We start from the raw sequence: 22128 nt of genomic DNA, 5'->3' as shown, positions 1-22128 counted from the left end.
CTGGGGCTCAGTGGTAGAGTTCAATCCAGGTTCAATCCACGGCATTGCTGGGATGGGCAAGAAACAAACAGAGGTGAGTTAATTAAACGTTTGACCAAATATGGCAGGCTAATTTTTAAGTTGATAATTTTGTATGGCCCCCGAATGATGTTATAAATATCCAAATGGCCCTTGGCAGAAAAAAGGTTCCCCACCCCTGCTGTAAAGCTTCATCCATGTGGCTTGTTAGAATGGTAAAAAAACTCCATCAGTACCAAGATTAGCTACTGATGCTGTAGGTTTTTTATTTAAAACCTTTTTTATGGCCTTTATACCCAATCAGGGTTCCCAAGGCAGCAAACATAAAAACATTAAAACACTTGAACAATTAAAAACATAAATTTAAAATTATAAAATAATTCAACAAAAACACAGACAGCTGTGCTTGTAAAACCCATATGAAGAGGCAAGCATTTATGTATGTATATATATATTAAAAGTACTCTAGAACTATCCTTTCTTCTAAAGTAAAGCTGACAGAATGTGTGTATTCGCATGCTGTGTGTTCCATGGCACCTTTGCCTCTGTTTTCCTGTATCATTTCCCTGTCCGTGATATTCGCAAGGCCCTTTCTCTGTTTAGCACAGAACTGTTCCTATGGATACCCAGCCTTTTGTGGTGTGACAAAGGTTGGCATTCTGATTCTCATGAGCCAAATTGTACCCTTTGACTCTCTCCCCTTTTCACACCCTTTTACTAAGCTTGGTCTATTGCTGTGCTTGAAGGCCGGTGGGTGCAGGGTTCCCATGGTAATGGGAATGAAACTCTGAAGGGGGGGGCGAGTCTCTGAACTCAAAGCCTTGTTAATTTGAATGTGAATGCAGAAGGAAGGCTCTTTTGAGCTTTACCTTTGTGTGTTCCAGGAACCTATAATTTGTCAGTGTAAAGCAACATTTTCATTTGTGAACTTTGTTTATGTTAACTGCTGTTTGATTTTTATGAAGCAGCTATTCGTGGTGGAGCAGTGAACAATCAAAAGCATCTTGTGTTACATAAATTCTGTCCAATAATGATTAAGAGATTTTTGCTTGTTTCCCCTTTCATACACAACCAGGATACTATATTAGTGGTGTGTGTGATTGCCTGTGTAGCTTTTGTTTTTAGGTTAAAATGTCTAAGCTTTTGCTGCTCGCATCTTTTTTCCCCTTTCTTCAAAGAAGTTTTTGTCTGAAGTTCAAAATCCGTAGGCCCAGTGGAGGAGGAAAGAAAGGAAGGGCTAGAGGGGACAGAGGGAAAAATCCTATTTAATCTGCATGCTTAATCACCTGCTGTCTGTCTAGTAGTTTTGCTTGTTTAGACATGAGCAGCACTAGTGCTGTTGAAGAACTGTCTGTAAGAGAACGTAAGTTTAATCATGTATTTTTAAGCAGATTTCTGTGTGTCTGTATGTCTTTTATACTCTTTTCCCTTTCTTAGAGGAGAAGAGCTAAAGCTAATGACTCTGAATGCTAGGTTTAGCAGTTTGTCCATTTAGCAGTCTGTCATTTTTGTCATCTTTTCAAATTTGTTAGCAGGTGGCACACAAGCAAGAATCTTGCTCTAAAATTAGGGTTGGCAGCAATCTGGAAAAAAAGTCATGCCACATTTCACTTCTCTTAAAGGGTAGAAATGGGCAGGTGAATCTTTTCATGACATGGAGTTAAATAACACCCCATTAAGCCTCTGTTAAAGGGATACTCTTTCTCCAGGCTGTTGGTAACCCTATCTAAAATGTTCACACTATATTTAATAAAAGAGCAAAGCAAGACTGAATTTTATCCTGTCACTAATTATAATGGGGACTCTAAATTAAAAATAAGAGGAAAGCTTTTCTACTATTAACCATCTCTTTACTATCCCACAAATGCATGTAACACACATACTTTTTCTGCCTGACTGCTGCCTTTGTAATTAAGCTTCACGTTGTAGAATGTGCTCAAAAATCTTTTAGATAATAAAAATATAATTACTCCTCATACCTCTCAAATATACAAATGAGAGAGATGGTCTTGAGTTTAAAACAAAAGTTAGCCTTGTGGCACCTTAGATGTACTGAAGCATAAACCTCTGTGGGTTGGAGCGTGCTTTGCCACATGTATTAAATGAGTCGTTTGTAGACCAAGACTATGTCAGTTTGTTTTCTGCCAATAATTTACTAGGATTTCCTTCAGTTATATTAAGCCTTAAACCAATTTTATAACTGGCTGCTTTATTGCTCTAGAAAGCAAAATGGTTCCAGACAGGTAACGATTCTCCCTCTAGAGATGTAAAAAAATTAAATGCATGCAATACTTTCCTATCAAACCTCAACTTCTTTTACTAATTGAGCAACATAAAATGCATAATGTATAACAACATATAAAATTGTACTATTTGGCAAAGTTATGGAATTAAAAAATATAAATATTTTCTGCAAGAAAAATTACAGTGTTTGAGAAAGAGTTGCACATGTGTCTGAATTTTTGCCATCTGAGAGGTAGGAAAAAATAATGAAGGTAGACAACAGATTCTGTAGTAAACAAAGGAAAAACTGGCACAATAGACAACTACCGGTATAATTGATATGAAGTTAAATTTAACACTGAACTCTTACTATATTGTTGCCAAAAGTTGTGTTTAAGCAAAGAAATTATTGAAAATGATGTAAGTGTACAATATATATAGCAGTTAATATTATCTAACGTAAGTAGTCTTGAATAAAATAATTCATACTACACATTTTGAGTAAAACCTTGTCTTTCATTTCACTCATTCTAAAAGGAAAAAACAATATTTTTTCCAGTGATTCCACAAATTACCCAATTTTTTTTTCCTTTGGAAAAATGGGAAAAGTCTATGACATTCTCATGCTATACATTTTGAATTGGAAAACCCTTGACTTAAGAAGCATTTCACTCATTTTAAAAGAGGAACTATTTTATAGGAGGGGGGTTTTCAGTGCTTCCTCCAAATTTCCCATTTCTTCCACGGGAAAAAGTTGGAAAGATGCTAAGAAAAAACTGGGAAAATCTGTTTTATTTTATCAGGTTTTCGTATTGTTTCGGGCCATCACTTCTTTACTCTCACCCAGCCTCAAAGTATTGCAGTATATTATTTTGATTAGTTCTAATAAAAGGTAGTACATGGCTTTTGTTTTTGGGTTTTGATTGAGACCAGTGGAGCCATTTGCAGCCTCTAGCTCTCTAAAATTAGTGGAAGCATAATGCAGATTGTTCATAATGCAGCCAACACAGCTATGTTCTAGAAACAACGACTTTCTTTTCCAGATGGGCAGCCCAATCCTAACGGAGGGTGGGGGAAGGGGTTTGGAGCCGGCGTGACCCCAGCATAGGCGTTAGTGCCACTTGCACCAACTAAAGTGGCACTAATGCAGTGGTGTGGAGCCATGTGGCAGTGCGAGCCTTGGGTGCTGGTGCAGCCTCGCTGGCAGCGTTTTCTTGGTGTAGAAGCTTGCACCAGCATCAAAGGGGGTGTGCCCAGGGGTGGATCTGACATTAGTGAGCTCTCTAAGCCCTTTCGGCCTGGGAATGCCCCTTTTTGCAGGCACAAAGTTACGTGTGCAAAAATGCAGGCATAGCCCTGTGAAACTCAATGGAGAGTTTCACTGGGTTTTCCTGATTAAGGAGTCTTTGTCTTGCTGTGCTCAGCAGCAAGCCGCTCAGGAGGTGGTGCGGGGTGTCATCCCCGGGCCCAGGGTAAGTACGCCCCCTTAGGATTGCGCTCTTAGAAATACAATTAGTAGAAGTAACATGAAGGATGGACTTCCCCTTAGGTGATTACAAAGAACACATTCCATCTTCCAAGAAGAGAGCTGGAATGGCTTTTTTATGTGCTTTTGTGGGGAAGTACATAATGACCAATTTCAAATCTGTTTATATTGTTATAGCACTAGCTCCTTCGCACATTCCTTAGGAGTACTAGTGAGTACTGACTGCTTTCCACTCACTTCTTGTTATGGCTACCTGATTTATTGGGGTGTGGAGATGTGTGTTATCTCATCACATTAGTAGCACACCCTTCCTCCAAGGAATTCAGAGTGGCATACATTATTTCACTGCATGCTCTTATTAAGCCTGTAAAATGGGCTTAAGGCCACCCAGTGAGCTTTACAGCTAAACAGAGATTTGAACTCCAGGCTTTTGTGGTATGAATCAACACTATATCCACTACCCCATTCTGGCCCTGCATTTTTGCATTATAGCATTGGTTCCCGCACTGAAGGAAAGCTCTGCCGTTAGCAGAACAGATGCATGGCATCCAGCCGCAAGTGTGTAGTTAGAGGAAACTGATGCACTATTTATAGTTGCCTCAATGACACAATAGGTGCAATGTTTTAGAGGGTTTTGCTGAATTCCTAGGTCGTCAAGTCTGAAGCAACTTGACGGCACTTAACACACACACAATTTCTAGGAAGAGCTACCTAAATTTTCAGCTGCCTGAACATTTTGACCAAATGCAAAGTACAGAATAGGTTAAGTGTATTTGTTCCTGGATTGTTATGGCACAACAGACAAGTTTAAAAATGTCCTTTCCTTAGATTTAACAGCTATCCATCAACCACTTCGCACTATAAAAGGGGAAATGAAATTTAATTTTTCCTGTTTTTAATTTTAATTTTATAAATGGCTTTGATGCTGTTTTAACAATAGAAAGGTGGGATACAAATTTTCCTAATACTATATTAGTGAGGAAGGCATATATGTAGAGATCCTGTTCAGCCAGATTTTCTTGACTTGTTGCCCACCATACTCTACACAGAAGCACATGGACATGTTTGAGGCTTGGCAGTCTAAGTGAAAGCAATCAGAAAGTTGCTCTAGTGCATGATGCTCATTCTTACTAATATTCGTTGGCATTCTGTTCAGTCTGTTACCTCCACTGTCTGTATTATCTCAGTGTCTGTGTTTAGCTTTGGGGAGAAAAGCAGATGTTGGACTATGAAACCAGATTGTTTCACAAGACTTAATAAGAACCTGCCTTATTGCTTAAAATGACAGCCTGAAGGTATTTTGTTTGTTTGCTTGTTTTACTCTCTTTATAGCCATTCCATCCCATGGTGAACCTGGAATGTTCCCGTGATTTTCGGCCATTTTTGTGTGCTCTGTATGCTCCTGTTTGCATGGAGTATGGCAGAGTTACCCTCCCTTGTCGCAGGATATGTCAGCGAGCTTATACAGAATGTTCAAAACTTATGGAGATGTTCGGTGTGTCTTGGCCAGAGGATATGGAATGCAGTAGGTGAGCCTTTGCACTTTTACTTTGTTTAATTACCAGCTACTTTTAAGGAAGCCACAGTTTGCAAGATCTGAGTTTGTCTGCTGCCGATAGGATGTTTTGGAAGTAATTAATTCATAGGGTCATCATATGTTGGAAGTGACTTCATGTGCCCTTTTTAAGTATGTTCTAGGAAGTAAGTATAAAGTAATTTTGTTTTTCTAGTGGGTAGCCGTGTTAGTCTGTTTGCAGTAGTCAAAAAGGGCAAGAGTCCAGTAGCACCTTAAAGACTAACAAAAATGTTTTCTGGTAGGGTATGAGCTTTCGTGAGCCACAGCTCACTTCTTCAGATACCCTACCAGAAAATATTTTTGTTAGTCTTTAAGGTGCTACTGGACTCTTGCCCTTTTTGTTTTTCTAGGTAGACTAGTGAGTTTCTGCTGAGCTGTTAGTGTGACTTACATGCACTCCATCACAGTTAACACCATTCTTAATATTTATGCCCAATTGTGGCTCCAGGTGGTATACATAGATAAAATTATCCAATTTTTTTCTCCTTGAAGGAGCCTTATCAGATAGGTTAGGCTATGTGGTAGTGTGAGGAGGGAGTTGAAGCTACCGCTCTTTGGTCCAAGATGAATATTCTAACCACACTGGCATTCAGACTGCCCTTTGCCTCCCTACTTGTGTTTGACCCTGAGGACTGCTAGAGCATTTTTAACCTAGCATTTGCAAAATCCGAGACTTCACACAGAGACTGTGGAGCAGTGTGGTGCCTCAGCTTACTTTGTGACTCTGTTTTGTCTTTGTTATCAGAATCACAAATCATTAAGTATAGGAGCCATGTCAAACTATGACAGACTTCTAAAACTTCCTCTTTTTTCAAGTCAAATTGACATGCAAGTTTAATTCTTTTAACTGTTTCTCTCCTGTTCTCTGAGTGTGTTTGTAGTGTGAATGGCCAAGTTTAGCTAACCACTGAATGACAAGAAGTTGAACTTCCTTTCAATCAGCTTTGCAAAATTCTTCCTTATCTTGAATAATCCTAAGCCTCTTGCTGCTTTAGGAGAGACAAATAAATGAGCCCAGCAATGGTTTTTGTAGGAGCTAAAGCTCACAAACAAAGCACATCCAGGCCAGTTGAGACAGACTGGCTAGGAAAGCATTATAAGCTTTTCATGATGAGAGTAATCAGTCAACCATTAGGACGAGTTAGCTTTTTTTTGTTAATTTCTTGATGACTGGACACTTTCCTCTTCTTTCTTCTAGCTTAGCCAAATGAGGAGAGACTGAGAGATGTGGTATGGCTTGTGCTGAAGAGGTCAGGAAAGTCAGTCATAATAAATAGACTGGAAGTCAGACAGCCAGTGTTCTGCTCTGCTTGGCACTCAGCTCAAGTTGTCTCTGTCCCAAGCACAGCTCTAGTTCTCTAACAAGGAATGTTTTATCTCACTTGTAGCCTAAAGCCTCTCTCTGTCTTTCAGTGCATTCCATCTACTTGCTGGGGGGGGGGGGGAACACTTCCCCTGTCCCATTCATTGTACTCCCAAAGTCCTGCATGTTGTCATATCATGACTGACATCAAAGCCTGTGTGGTTTTCCAGGATTAGGACCTGGAGAAAGGAATGGGTAGAGAGGAGATGTTCACACCACCAGGAGCTTGAAAGAGCAGTGGACTGCAGCTCTTACACCTATTTGTAATAATCACTCAGATCTTGGTCTGCACACCCCAGTAGATGTTGGTCAAAACCAGAGTTCCTTAGTGAAGGTCAGACTCTGATATTGCACAGGGTTTGCTTGATCATTTAAATAGTAAATAGACTTTGCCCCAAGTACTTGACAACATCTCATTATCACTGTCCAATATTCTAATACCCCACTGAAATCATTCTCACTTGAGGGAACTAAGGCAAGAAAGCTGCGTAATTATTTTGTAGGCATCAACACATGTGTGTGTAAACTTGCTTCAAGAGGCTCTTTTTTTCTGTTCTAGGTTCCCAGATTGTGATGAGCCTTACCCCCGCCCTGTCGATCTCAGTGTAGTTGGAGAACCAACAGAAGAGGTGCCAGTAGCAGTGCAAAGGGACTATGGCTTCTGGTGCCCCCGAGAGTTAAAGATAGATCCTGATTTGGGTTACACATTCCTGAGGGTACGAGACTGCTCTCCCCCATGCCCAAATATGTATTTTAGGCGTGAGGAGCTCTCCTTTGCACGATACTTCATTGGCGTGATCTCCATTGTCTGCCTTTCAGCCACCTTATTTACTTTCTTGACATTTCTGATCGACGTCACGAGATTTCGCTACCCAGAAAGGCCTATTATATTCTATGCTGTCTGCTACATGATGGTATCTCTCATTTTCTTCATTGGCTTTTTGCTAGAAGACCGAGTCTCCTGCAATTCTTCTAGCCCCAATACGTACAAGGCTTCCACAGTGACACAGGGCTCACACAACAAAGCTTGCACCATGCTTTTTATGGTGCTCTATTTCTTTACCATGGCTGGGAGTGTCTGGTGGGTGATTCTAACTATAACTTGGTTCTTGGCAGCTGTGCCAAAGTGGGGCAGTGAAGCCATTGAGAAGAAAGCCTTGCTTTTCCATGCTAGTGCATGGGGTATCCCAGGAACCCTAACCATCATCCTTCTAGCTATGAATAAAATTGAAGGTGACAACATTAGTGGCGTATGTTTTGTTGGCCTCTATGATGTGGATGCTTTGAGATACTTTGTTCTTGCTCCCCTGTGCCTGTATGTGGTGGTTGGAGTTTCTCTGTTACTAGCAGGCATTATCTCCTTAAATCGGGTACGCATTGAAATTCCTTTAGAGAAGGAGAACCAAGACAAGTTGGTGAAATTCATGATCCGTATTGGTGTCTTCAGTGTTCTCTACTTGGTACCACTCTTGGTTGTGATCGGCTGCTATTTCTATGAGCAGGCTTACAGAGGTGTGTGGGAGACAACGTGGATCCAAGAACGGTGCAAAGAATATCATATACCCTGCCCCTATCAGGTAAGGAAGCCTATCTCTTTGTGATGCTACATCCATTCCTATCCACCTATTTTCCCAAACATATAGGTAGTCTGAAAGGCTTTGGCATCACTCTTCAGTAATGTACACCTTTTGAAGAATAATGCTGTGGAGTTATAATTGTATTATCTACTGCAAATTTAACACCCAGAATAGAAAACCAGTAGAAATGTGAAACTCCACAGAAAGTAGATACTTAAAAGAGATATTTATGTGTCACAAAACTGCCAAGGAAGCTTAGAAGAAATGTTTAAAAACATAAGGCTATAAAAACATTCAGCAATTTAAAATAACCAAGATTCACTAAGTCATAAAAACAGCCTGAAACCAGCAGAAAAACAAAGCAAATAACAGCTCAACAATAACAACGAAAACCCAAAAACATAACCAAACTCAGCACAACCTGAAAATGCAGGGCCAGCAAAATAACACTGCAGGATGATATGAGCTGTAAAACAAATTCTAAAGTACCTGGGGCGATAGAACAGTTTAAGATAGAGTAGAAACTCAAAAACTTGGCAAGTAAAATTGTATTAATTTGGCACCTAAAAGAAAGAAAAAATAGAAGACAATCGAAAAATTTCCTGAGATAGAGTATTCCACAAATGCTACAGCTACTACTGAAAAGGCCCTGTCTCTAAACATGAACAATACATTTTTTTTAACATTCATGGAAAGGCAAATTGTTAAGGAAATAAAAACTAAGAAGGGTACTTTAACTCAATACTGTTGCTGGGGACTATATTATAAATATGAAAGTATGTGGAGTTCTCTTGTAGAACAGATTACACTGAATCAACTGGTATAACTAACTTTTTTGCTTGTTATGACTCTATAGTCTTAATAAATGGAATGTTTTTGTTATTTCTTACTAAAAGGCAAAGGCTGCTGTTATTGTGGTGAGGTGGTTTCTTGTTTTTATTCCTTGCTTTTGCCTCCTTAAAAAGATCTTTTATACTGTTTGAACAGCACATTAAATGCACTAGCAGCTACATTTGGGAAAAGAGAAAAAGTGTGTTAGATGATCGGAAAAAGGATCGTGTTGTTGGAACCTTAAGTTCAAAGCTTGGTGTGGTGTTAGGCTGAGACAGTGTCTTGGCCACTGCACTTCACAGTGAGTCCAGCATGGTGCAGTGGTTACTTTTGGACTCGAACTGGGGAAGCTCATAGTCAAGGCCCCATTCAGACCTAAAGCTCACTGGCAGCTTTGGGTCCGTCATGCTCTCATGCTAACCTGATTCTCAAGGATGTTGATAGGTTAAAACGGTGGAAGGGAGGGCACCGTACATCTCCCTGAGTTCTTTAGAGGAAGGGTCTGATAAAAATGGTTTGGCAGGAATATTTGATAATTCTTTATAAACTGCCTTGGAGACTTTAAGTCAAAAATTCAACAGCACCTTTGCTGTGGCAAAAGGAGCAGCACCAGTTGTCAAAAAGATAGGGTCTGCCTTAGATCAAGTCACAGGTTTGGCAGAATAGAGATATGAAGGTTATAAAAACCTAAAAACTGGAAGGGGGTGTGCCAGTTGTGCTTCATAGGGGAGGACATTTCATAGTCTTTCTACCCCTCCCCCCAAGACTCTGCCTCATATTTTGCCACTTGTTAAATTTTTGGCATTAGTGATGTGCAAAGCAAGGCCTCACCAAGGCAATGTTTGTACCTGAGAAGGTGTTGCTCAGAGTTACAACAAAATACAAAATGTAACAAACTTACAGTGTATAACATGTGGTCTGCTGTGGTCTTCTGAAGTGCATGGAATCTGCTGGTTCATCTTCTGTCTTCGGTGCAGCCCCACATGTGGGACTGCGCCTGCGCGCAGGCCTGCCGCCGGAAAAAATTCAATAGCCTTAGTCCTCAACCGGGGATGCCCCTCCCTCACAGGCGGGGCCGGCCTTCGCGCCGTGCAGCCCGCATGCTACTGGGCGGGGCATCCCCTTCCCTCCTCAGTTCCTTTTTTGCCGCCGCCTGGATTGGAGCTCCTTGCCTTACCTCTCCGAGTTCGTAAGTTCTGTGGGCCGCGCCCCGGCCCTCCTTCTCTTTCCTACAAAAAAAAAAAAAAAAAAAAAAAAAAAAAAGATAAAAAAGATAAGAAGAAAGAAACTTAAAAATAAAATAAGTAACTAAAGGACGTTAACAAAGACTACGTGATGGCCTCTAAGGCCCCCTTTAAGATCTGTAAGAAGTGTCCGGCCAAGATACCGCACTCAGATCAACATGAACTCTGCTTAACTTGCTTAGGCGAAGGTCACAACGTGTCTAAATGCTCCATATGCCAAGGCTTCTCTACCCGGTCTCGCAATGCTCGCGCGCACCGGCTGAGCGCCGAATTGTGGAAAAAGGCTCTCTCGGCTCCCTCCCCTTCGACGGGTTCTAGGACCCCGGGAGACACGCAGTCGACTAAATCGGTACCGATCCCTGGTACCAGTTCGACACCGAGACCCTCGGATCCGAGCTCCTCGGATCCGTCCCGGAGCCATAAGAAGCACAAACGCAAGACGAAACATCTTGACAAGCCGTCTAGCTCCGGCCATCCAGTACATAAGAGGCCTGCGGAGACACCAAGACCTCTGGCACCGGACGTCTCTATCTCGGTGCCGCCCTCGGTACCACCGTCGGTACCACCGTCGGTACCACCGTCGGCACCGCCCTCGGCACCGCCCTCGGTACCACCATCGGTACCGAGGACTCCCTCGCCTCACCTGGACTCTCCGTTCCATTCCTTCTCTGAAGCAGACCTGGATCCCCTCGAGGACCCTCTCTTGATTGCGGATCCGGACCCGCTAGACCCAGCCTCCATGGTACCGACCCCCTCGGTACCACAACAAATCTTCCAACCAGTTCCCTCCACTTCTGGGCCCACAATCTCCCCAGAGTTGGTCAAGGACTGGATTGAATTCTGCCGCTTTAGACGGCTCTCCGTCAGAGGCGAACCGGTGGTCCTTCATACACCTCAACTACCCTCTCCATTTACCCCTCTGACTCAGCGCACTCCTAGACCGGAATCCGAACTTGAGGAAACAGGGTCAAGGGATGAAAGCTCTGAGGATGTATCAGAACCTTCACCAGATGAACTGGTAGGGGACACAGAGGCTATTTCACCATCTGAAGATCTCAGGCTCCGGATGGAGCAAATGATAAGGATGGCTGAAGCATTGGACATTAATATCTCCACAACGGACAATAGGCCCAAGGACAAGATCCTTAGTCGTCTATACCCCGATACACCGGGCATTGCTGCCTTCCCCATACTGGAGGGCCTCTCAGAGATAGCTACATCTCTCTGGAAGAAACCTGCTTCCTTACCAGCTTCTTCCAAGAAGGTAGAAAACCTGTATAGGACGAAATCTGAGTCGGCTGAATTCCTCACAATTCACCCTCCACCCTCCTCCATAGTGACCACGGAGATGCAATCTCGGCAGCGCCAGGGACCACATTCAACCCCTGCCGACAAAGAGAGTAAACGACTTGATCAGCTGGGCAGACGGACATACACCTCCTCTGCCCTGAGTTTCCGTATATCCAACTATCAAACCATCATGGGGGGGTACCAGCTTTTCTTGTGGGAGAAGGCTGCCCCTCATATCGACCTGCTGCCAGAGGAGTCTAAGAATGCCATGCGTCTTATCCAAGCAGAGGCCACGCGCTTATCGAGACAGCAGATCAACGCAGGCAAGCACGCTGCAGATAGTGCAGCTAGAACGATGGCTTCAGCAATCACTCTACGTCGCCACTCCTGGCTTCGCTCTACTGCCCTTCCGTTGGACACGAGATCACTTATCGAAGATCTCCCATTTGAAGGCGATACCCTGTTTGCTTCGTCAACCACAGAATTTCTCACGAACCTCAAGAAGGACCGCCAGACCGCCCGTTCTCTAGGGGTGGCTCCTCCTTTTCACCAACAACAGAGGGACAAACCTCAATACCGTCAGCAATCTTTCGGCCCCTCCTTCAACAGATACCAGAGATTTCAAAGGTTTCACCCGTATCCTCAACAGGATAAATTCCAACATCAGCAACCTAGACCAAAACACGGGTTTAAGCCACGCTCTCACCCTAACCCCCAGAACAAAGATCAGAGACAATCCACACAAAAGTTCTGACTATTTCCGCAACCCTCAGAGGAGGGGCTACCGTTCCTGAATAGGTTGGCTAAGTTTTCTGAGGCCTGGCAGGCTATCTGCTCTGATACCTGGGTTCTCAGGGTTGTTTCCCAGGGTTACCACCTGGAGTTTAAATCCACCCCTACTTGTTTCTCTGCCAGTTCTGCGGCAGATAACCCACTCCCAGAATTTGCACCCCAACTAGGTGAACTTCTCCTGAAGGGTGCTGTTGAAAAAGTTAACCTCCCATGTTTGGGATTCTTTTCTCGTATCTTTATGGTTGATAAGAAGGATGGGGGTTCTAGACCCATTATTGATCTTAGATTTTTGAATAAATATTTACGAGTTTCCAAGTTCAGAATGGTTTCTTTACCCTCTGTGATGGAACTTATTTTACCTCATACATGGTTCGCAGTTTTGGACCTGAAGGATGCTTACTTCCATATTTCTATCCACCCTGAACATCGACACTTCTTAATGTTTCGCTATGGGTCTGAATTTTTTCAATATTCTGTCCTCCCTTTCGGCCTTGCCACGGCCCCCAGGGTATTTACGAAATGCATGGCGGTAGTTATGTCCTTCCTCAGAGACCAGGGATGCACGATTTATCCCTACCTTGACGATTGGCTGCTCACGGCTTCTAGCCCTGAGTCTCTCTCCGTCAATTTGCAGCTGGTTCTCTCTACCTGTTCAAAACTGGGACTGATGGTCAACTTGAAGAAGTCTAAACTAAACCCTTCTCCCAGAGCTCAGTTTATTGGTGCCGTGTTAGATTCCACAACAGGTCGGGCATTCCTCCCCACTGAGAGGGTGTCCTCCATTAAGAGGCTAGTCCAGCTTTTTATGAGATATAGACACCAACCGGTAGTCTCTATACAGAGATTATTAGGCTTAATGGCATCGACCACTGCAGTGACCCCTCTAGCCAGGCTTAAAATGAGGGAACTGCAAAATTGGTTCATTCGGTCCTACGACTGCTCTCGCCACTCCAAGTGGTATAGACTGTCTATCCCTAGGCCTGTTCTGCGATCACTACAATGGTGGCTCTCTGAGCCTAATCTTCTTAAGGGGATCCCTCTGGGGTTTTGGACTCCGAGTTTTACAGTCACCACAGACGCCTCTATGGAGGGTTGGGGTGGTCATTGCGGGAGTCACTATGTTCAAGATAGATGGTCTCCTAGTGAGTTGTCTATGCACATTAATTTTCTAGAGCTGAGAGCCGTGCGTTATGTTCTTACCTCATTCTCAGATATCCTCCAGAACTCGAGAACACTTTTACAATCGGACAACTCCTGCACAGTGTTTTATGTAAACAAACAGGGGGGCACCGGTTCCATTCCTCTCTCCAGGGAAGCCCAGAGGATCTGGGCAATAGCTGGGAGACACAACATAGACCTGCGTGCCATGCATATTGCGGGGATCCACAATACCTGGGCGGACTCCCTGAGCAGGGTTTTTACCACAAACCACGAATGGGAACTACAGGATCAGTTTATCCTCCCCATTTTCCAAGAATGGGGCACTCCTCAGATAGACCTGTTTGCGACCAGGGGCAACAAGAAAGCGGTAGAATTCTGCTCTCTCGCGGGGAGCGACCCCTTGTCCCTGGGAGACGCGTTCCAGCTCACTTGGTCGAACCGCCTGTTTTACGCCTTCCCCCCTTTTCCCCTGCTTGCCCGGGTTCTGGGGAAGATAGCTGCAGACAACACCGACTGCATTCTCATAGCACCCCGATGGCCGAGACAGATATGGTTCACCCTTCTTACACACCTGGCGGGGGGGAATTACAAGCCACTTCCAGACCACCCGAACCTACTTCGCTGGGGGGAACTGGCCCACCACGATGTACAGAGACTACACCTCATGGCGTGGAGAATCCTTCCCCCTCATTAGTGGGTTGTTCACAGCCGGTTCAGGAGGTCCTTTTGCAAGCTAGAAGGCCCTCGACTCGTTATTCGTATGACAGGAAGTGGGATAGATTTTTAGCTTGGGCAAATCAAAAAAGTTTTTCTCCCTTTACCTGTCCTGTTCCTAGCATCTTGGATTATTTGTTGGAATTAACCAAGAGGGGACTGGCAGTCTCATCCATAAGGGTACATTTGGCTGCGATTTCAGCCTTCCATGATAAGGTGGAGGGTTATACAGTTTTCTCCCATCCCCTTGCAAAACGCTTTCTGAAGGGCCTTAATAATTTATTTCCTCCTACTCCTATACTAACGCCCCAATGGTCACTCTCCCTGGTCCTAGCCAAACTGATGCTAGCACCCTTTGAGCCTTTAGCTCACGTACATCTGTCATTCTTGTCAGCTAAAATAGCTTTCCTGGTAGCTGTGACATCAACTAGGAGAGTACGGGAGCTGGCAGCCCTTCGTATTGATAGCCCTTTTCTCAGGGTTTATAATGAAAGGGTGGTCCTCCACCCTAGTTTTAGATTTAAACCCAAGGTGATCTCTTCCTTTCACCTAGCCCAAGATTTAGTTCTACCAGTGTTTTTTCCCAATCCTTCCTCTCAGGCAGAGAGGACACTACATACCCTTGATGTAAAAAGAGCTCTCCTATATTATATTGACCGTACCAAACAATTTAGAAGGTCCAAATCCCTGTTTGTATGCTATAAAGGTCCTAAGAAAGGTAGAGCCGCCTCGGCCCAATCTATAGCGAGGTGGGTGGTCACGGCGGTGAGAATAGCCTATAAACAGGCGAAGGTGACATGCCCCTTGGGCATTAGGGCGCATTCCACCAGGGCGCAGGGTTCTTCTGCTGCTCTCCATAGAAAAGTTCCTGTGGGCGACATCTGTAGAGCGGCGACGTGGTCTTCAGAAGACACCTTTGTGAAGCACTACGCTCTGGACCTGCAGGCCAGGAAGGATGCAGCAGTGGGTAGAGCAGTTCTGCAGACCCTTTTCTCCTGAGTCGACCCCACCACCTACTGGGTAAGCTTGCTAATATCCCACATGTGGGGCTGCACCGAAGACAGAAGATGAAAACAGAGTTGCACTTACCTGTAACTGCTGTTCATTGATGTCTTCGGTGCAGACACACATCCCTCCCTTCCGACCCCGCTGTCGACCTAGAAATAAAAGAAACAATTTATTAGTAGAAGGATTAAGTTATAGCTGGTGCGTGTATGCCAGTCTTGGTCGGCGGCGGAGAAGGAACTGAGGAGGGAAGGGGATGCCCCGCCCAGTAGCATGCGGGCTGCACGGCGCGAAGGCCGGCCCCGCCTGTGAGGGAGGGGCATCCCCGGTTGAGGACTAAGGCTATTGAATTTTTTCTGGCGGCAGGCCTGCGCGCAGGCGCAGTCCCACATGTGTGTCTGCACCGAAGACATCAATGAACAGCAGTTACAGGTAAGTGCAACTCTGTTCTTCATGTGTAGGAGTGGGGAAACCAACCCGGTACTCCAGATTAGCATCTGCTGCTCATGTGGAGGAGTGGGGAATCAAACCCGGTTCTCCAGATTAAAATCCACCACTCCAAACCACCACTCTTAACCACTGCACCACGCTGGCTCTCTTTATCCTTGTCATGCTGTTCCTAGAGAACTGTTGTATTCATCCCCAGGAAACAGAAGGTCTAGATCTAAGCAGTTTGGCACAAGTAATTTATTATATAAGTGAGCAAGAGTTTGCTAGCTGTTAATTGCAGCTGGCAACTCTTTTGAGTCAAACTAATTTACATGGGCAAAATGCCAGGAAAATGAAAGTGTGCATAACTTTCTATCTTAGTCAAGGTCTGAACTCATTGGACTTGTCTAGATGTTTCCTTTCTTCACTAGAAAAGGCCAGGAGTGGAACTTGGGGCCGTACTTATGTGGGAGTCTCCTTTGGCCTTGAAAATGTAAGCCTTTAGTTTTCCAAGGTCAGATAGTATCAGATAATTATGGGACCTTTTAGTTTGGATATTCTCTCTGTTGTGTGTGTAGTGGGACCCAGGCAAAACAGAAGTCATGAATTAAAGGTCCACTTCTAATCCTCGGGGAGGGGGAATATTCAAACATCCATTTGTATGTTAAAACTTTTGAGAGTGAAATTGCCTAGACCAGAAGCTATTTGTGGTCTACTCAGTTGCAATATTATTACTACGGAATTAGAAAAATCCCCAAGTTCAGTTCTTTGCTACTGTGCTGCTTTTTTGCCATGTCCACAGCATCAACTGTGAGCACGGAGCAGGGAGAGAGCAAACAGTGTATATATTTTTACAAGGTTTTCTTTCTCTGGGTTCCTGCCACATCAAGTGGGGTCAACCATTTCTCCATTGTCCACCCTTAGCGTGTCATCTCTCTAATACCACTACCAATTTTCTGCCCCAGAACCTTAATTGATGCTGATGACTTTTGACAGTGCCTCTGATTCTTTCTTGTCTGATTAACCATGCAGAACTGCTCTGAAAGTTTCCTGAGGGTAATATTTACAGGAGAACCAGCTCTATTTCATTTCAAGACTAGGGCTGATGATTGTCCAGATGGCCACTCTCGTTTGTACACAAGAACTGCGCTGCATAACAGTTCAAAGGCTGTACGTGGATCTTTTTGTATAACCACAGACGCATTCATATGGAAAAACTGTGCTCACATAGAAAATTAGCACAGCGAGGAGAAAATTCTGATCCTTCTCTCTGCTTGGTTCCTCTACCTGGACTCAGAAGTGTTTGTGGTCCATTTTACTACACACATGAATCTGCCTCATACTGAGTCAGACCCATTGATCTGTCAAGTTCACTACAGTCTACTATAACTGTCAGTGGTTCTCCGTGGTCTATCTAGAGCTCTTTCACATTACATATTACCCAGTTCTATTAACTGGAGATGCCAGAGATCAAACCTGGATTCTTCTACATGCAAAGTAAATGTTATGCCACAGCCAGTCTACTGCCCCATTCCTGACTTATTCCTTTGTCGTTCTCCTATATGAGTAAATTAGGGCTAATTTTTGTGTTCTGAAATCAGGACACTATTGCCCACTCCTGGGTTCACGACATTGGCTGTTGCTGGCAAGATGCAAGGCGACACAGAATGTTTTACATTGGATACAGCAAAAATGGCACTAAATGTTAAAAAGGATCCATGATTGCAGCTTGTCAGCTTCACATTTAGCACACAGTCTGATTGGTGCCTGGCATGATTCTCTTCATCTAGTGGTGAAGGTTTGAACCTTTGTTAATACAAGATCCAAAAGAGATAGCTATCTTCTACATGAACAAGGAGTTCCAGTATTTCCACAAGATAGTCAGCAAAAGGGGTATGTCAGATGGTTGGCAAGTCAGTGTTTTGTTCTGCCATGGACCTGTGCATTGTGTCCACTAGAGATGATAACCCTGAAGCTGTTCTCATGATTGCTTTCGGTGTTTCATGCATTCTGACCAGACCAAGAGCTGCATCTAGATGGCTGCTGTGCATGCCACTCCAGTATTGTCTGTAATAAGCACTTGTTGGAGATCATAACATGTAGTTACTTCCCACGCCACTGTTGCTACTTGTATTCTCTTATTTAAGAAATATCTAAATCACAAACCAGAAAGTTGCTTAAATGCATTTCTGGTTGCCTTAATTTAAATCCAGGCTGATTCAGCTTTCTTCATATTTACGTGTAAGAGGGAAATCAAGAGACCTAGCGGACACCGGTCTAGCCTTTCTCCCATAGCATCTACTTTAAATGAATTAACAAATGAAACAATGTTCTTCAGTTGTTTGTCTCATGTTCTTTCTTCTTTTCCTTCTGCAGGTCACCCAGATGAGTCGCCCAGACCTGATCCTCTTTCTGATGAAGTATCTGATGGCTCTTATAGTGGGGATTCCATCGGTCTTCTGGGTTGGAAGTAAAAAGACCTGTTTTGAGTGGGCCAGCTTTTTTCATGGGCGCAGGAAAAAAGAGTGAGTTCTGATATGTAAAAGGTGGCAAAGCAACAGGTGGGAATTACTATAACTTATGAATGTTCTAATTCTAATAAAGCTCATAGCTCAGAGACAGTATTCCTAATACTGCTTCAGAAGGTACCCAGAGTTCTAACATGTAGACTCTCCCCACCACCACCACGGGCTGGAATGCAGAGGGAGAGGTGATGACAGCAGAACACTGTGGCTGCTACCAATCCGGATTCATTTTTGTCTTGCTCCTAATCAGGCACAGAGGCAGCAGCTGCTGTTGGACCTCGCTGTGTTTCCTCAACCAAGGAAATACAGTGAAGTTCGATGGCTGCTGCCAGTCTGAGTGCCCTCATACATTCTGGGGCAGGAAAGATCACATGCAGCCATACCCCTGCGATAGGTTTCTGCTAGGACCAGAAGTGCCATTACTAGAGAGATGTCCTGGCAGGTACACCTACTTGCTGCTGAACTTGCTCATCCCTGGGCAGATGCTCAATCTGGTCGGTAGATATTATGGTTTGAATAAGTGGCTTATTTTGTTTAAGGGATGGCTGCTTTCTTCTAATTCTTAGTTATAGCAGACATGTCTAGTAGAGAGGAGATCATCCACGAGTCATTCTACATGCATGAGAAACCTGTAACCAAAGAATTTTCTGGCACATGTGAATTTCAGCCCTTGTCACACAATACACAGCTTTTTGGCTCTTGTTGCCTCATGAGGTTTGCCAGACCACAATGAAGCTGTGGTAGTAGAAGCTACAACGGTCACAATTTTTCTCTTTGCGACTGTTAAAAGTACAGTAATCCTGTTAAGGTCTAGACTCTTGTGGCCCCATAGTTCATAATCTTTGTTGTTCGCTCACTATTTACATGCTGCTATTGAGTAGCCCTCTATGACTTTTTGGCATAGTTTAACTACTGGGTTCCTCCTTGTCTTCATGTCTACTATACATAAGCTCTTCAGCTCTGTGCCTGCTTTGTGTTGCTTTCTTTAGTACTCATGTCCTTTGGCAGGATTATTTAGCACTCCTGTTTTTTCCTTCCTTCACTGTACTATGTGGCTTATTCTCACCTTAACTGCAGTGAGACTTCTTTGGAGTCCCCTTTCTCGGTAGCCCTTCTTGTCTCCATCCCCTGTCACCTCCTGCCTTTTTTCCCTCATGCATCGTTCATGGAACTTACTTTCCAAGTTCCTGCTTTGCAGTCTATTGTCTGTTCATCATCTTTTCAGCCACCTTCTTTCTGGGCTTCCTCTCCCTTTTGCTTCTTTGCTTTCCTAGAGCATCTTACCAGTGATCAGGTGACATCACAAAACCTCCTATTCCTGTGGAAGATTTTAATCCCCATCATACCGCTGCTTCCCCATTTCTCACAGAAGCTGGAATTCAAGAGTTCTGATATCTTTGTTTCCCTAGCAAACGGAATGTTTGTAACCCAGCTTTGCCAGTCATTGTCTGAAGCTTCACCAAGTTCAATACAGTATAGTGTTGTTGTTGTTCTGACAATATTCCTTGTGGTCTGGTGCTCTACCCAGAAACTTTCATGTCAGTTCAACAGTATCTCTGAAGAGGAACCCCTTTTCAGTTTAGATTGTGATTTGATGAGTTTGTTAGGTAGTTTCTTGGCTTGTAACTTCAGGTGAAATTTTTTACTCTTCAATCTGGGGACAGTTTTAAAATTAGGAACAGAGGAAATAGAATGGCTCCAACCTATGTAATACAGATGCTTGAGGTGAAAAGAATACACAATAGCTCCTTCTCCTCTTCCCCCTACAATACTGGCCTAGATTTCTGTGATGGACACGTCATCTTCCCATCTAAACATTATAAGCATAGTAAAACCAGGCACCTCTGATTTACATGGTGTGTTCATGAGACTGTTTTGGGCTGCCGTCTCTTTACACTGTTGTGTTTATAACATGGAACTAATCTCGTTTTACTATTCCCCAGAGTTGTGAATGAGAGCCGGCAAGTGCTTCAGGAACCTGACTTTGCTCAGTCTCTGTTGAGAGACCCCAACACACCCATAATTCGCAAATCTAGAGGCACCTCCACTCAAGGGACCTCTACTCATGCTTCCTCTACCCAGCTGGCTATGATGGATGACCAGCGCAGCAAAGCGGGCAGCGTCCATAGCAAAGTCAGTAGCTACCATGGCAGCTTGCATAGGTCACGAGATGGCAGGTGAGATTAAAATCTTGTCCCTGTAGGTACAACATCTATAGGTAGAGCTTGTGTTTACATCAAAGAACTTAGCCAGTGGTTATAGGAATTCAGGGAAGGCATGGTAACACTACCTATAATGATTAGGTGCAACCCAGTCAATTTCCCTCCCCAAATAATTGAAACCACTTGTTATCCAAATCTCTTTGGAATTGGAGGATGTTACTGGAATTCACTTTGTTATTGCCTTTCTAAGGCTCAAGTTATACTTTTCATAGGGCATTATCTAACCTCTTTCAAGCTGGAGGTGTCCAGACCATGTGAAAGCCTCCAGCCCCATGTGGAGATGCAAGCATACTGTCAAAGAATGTAGGGGTCATTAGGCCATTGGTATAAATGAGGAAATACAGTTACTATCCCTAAACGTACCCTTTAAGTATTATGTATCTTCCCCCCTCCCCAATTTAGCCACTAAATGTAATACTTCAAGTGTTTTGCACTATCTTCTGCATGTAAAATATGGTGATAAAAGCAAAGACGCTTCCACTGAAACATTTCTATACCAACCCAAATCCTGCCCATGTGTGACTCAGTAGTTCTCCAGGGTCTTAGGCAAGAACCTCTCTCAGATCTGCTACTTAAGATTTTTTTAACTGAAGATGTCAAGTGTTGAATCTGGGACATTATGCAAGTAAAGCTAGCACTGTTCTGCTGAGCTGTGGTGCACACTCTAACCAGGTTTTGTCCATCTGTGTTGCATGTATTTGGGGGAAAATGTTAGTCCTTATGCCTATATGGATGTGTGCATACACACTGTTGCCTGTCTTATTACTGAAACAGATTAATTTTTATGAATTAGGTATACCCCCTGCAGTTATCGAGGGCTTGAAGATAGACTACCTCATGGCAGCATGTCCCGACTGACTGACCACTCCAGGCACAGCAGTTCCCACCGGCTCAACGATCAGTCACGTCACAGCAGCACCAGGGACCTCAGTGGCAATCCAGTGACGCACATAACACACGGCACAAGCATGAACCGGGTTATAGAAGAGGATGGCACTAGTGCTTGATCTCTTTCCCCTGCTTTCCCCCAAATGCTCATGTGTTGGCATAACCCAGAAGCTGACTTCAAAATCACCAAATGCTCAGCGTTCTCAGTCCTATCAGGTGCTAACTTTGTGGAAAGGAACCAAACTGGGTGCTGCCTTTTTTCTGTTTCTTTATCCAGCTCTTTGGCAGAAGGTTTGCCTCACAATGAGGATGCTGCTTGATCAGGTCTTGAAGCTAACAGTTGATGGTACTTAACACTTTTAGGCTACTTTATGGATTTTATTTATTTGATTACATTTCCCCATCTTGCTTGACAGTTGACTCTTAAAAAAAATGTGTGTATGCTTCTGTAGAAGACATACTATGAAGGTCTTGTGAAAAGTTCCCAAAAGCGGAAGACTATGGCTTTTTTGTTTAAAGAAACTCCTCCCTGCGGCTTTTTTTTTTTGGTCGCTGATTAGATAATAAACTGGTTACTTGTTCTCCTGCAGCACAGAGGGTGGGCTGCGTATTAACAACTGTATAAAGGACATCTGTGGGGAATCAGCAGGAGATTTTAAGCAGTTACACTGGAAATGCAGCAGAAGGATAATGAACATATAAGGGTGTGGGCTCTTAACTGAAATTGCTAGTCTCAGTTGCGGGGCGGGGGAGGTGGGAGGGAGGCAAGGGGGAACAAGGGGAA

General features: G+C 43.8%; 1 protein-coding gene across 3 annotated transcripts in view; it reads left to right on the top strand.

The window, feature by feature from the left end:
- FZD3 (frizzled class receptor 3) overlaps positions 1 to 21689 on the top strand; it is a 34849-nt gene extending 13160 nt beyond the window's left edge. Inside the window, exons 2-6 of one of the 3 annotated variants that reach the window (XM_056852949.1) lie at positions 5060 to 5256; positions 7226 to 8243; positions 18086 to 18234; positions 20178 to 20411; positions 21265 to 21689. In XM_056852949.1, the coding sequence (XP_056708927.1) occupies positions 5060 to 5256; positions 7226 to 8243; positions 18086 to 18234; positions 20178 to 20411; positions 21265 to 21463 (1797 nt within the window). In that variant the 3' untranslated portion in view covers positions 21464 to 21689. Of the gene's footprint in view, positions 1 to 5059; positions 5257 to 7225; positions 8244 to 18085; positions 18271 to 20177; positions 20412 to 21249 lie in introns of those variants that run through there. The other 2 variants (XM_056852948.1, XM_056852950.1) reach the window with 2 other exon arrangements.
- Positions 21690 to 22128: the final 439 nt, after the last annotated feature.

This window comes from Euleptes europaea, chromosome 7 (genome assembly GCF_029931775.1).
Source record: "Euleptes europaea isolate rEulEur1 chromosome 7, rEulEur1.hap1, whole genome shotgun sequence".
Lineage (NCBI taxonomy): Eukaryota > Metazoa > Chordata > Lepidosauria > Squamata > Sphaerodactylidae > Euleptes > Euleptes europaea.
Note: the sequence above shows the minus strand (reverse complement) of the source record. Positions and strands in the feature narration are given on the sequence as shown.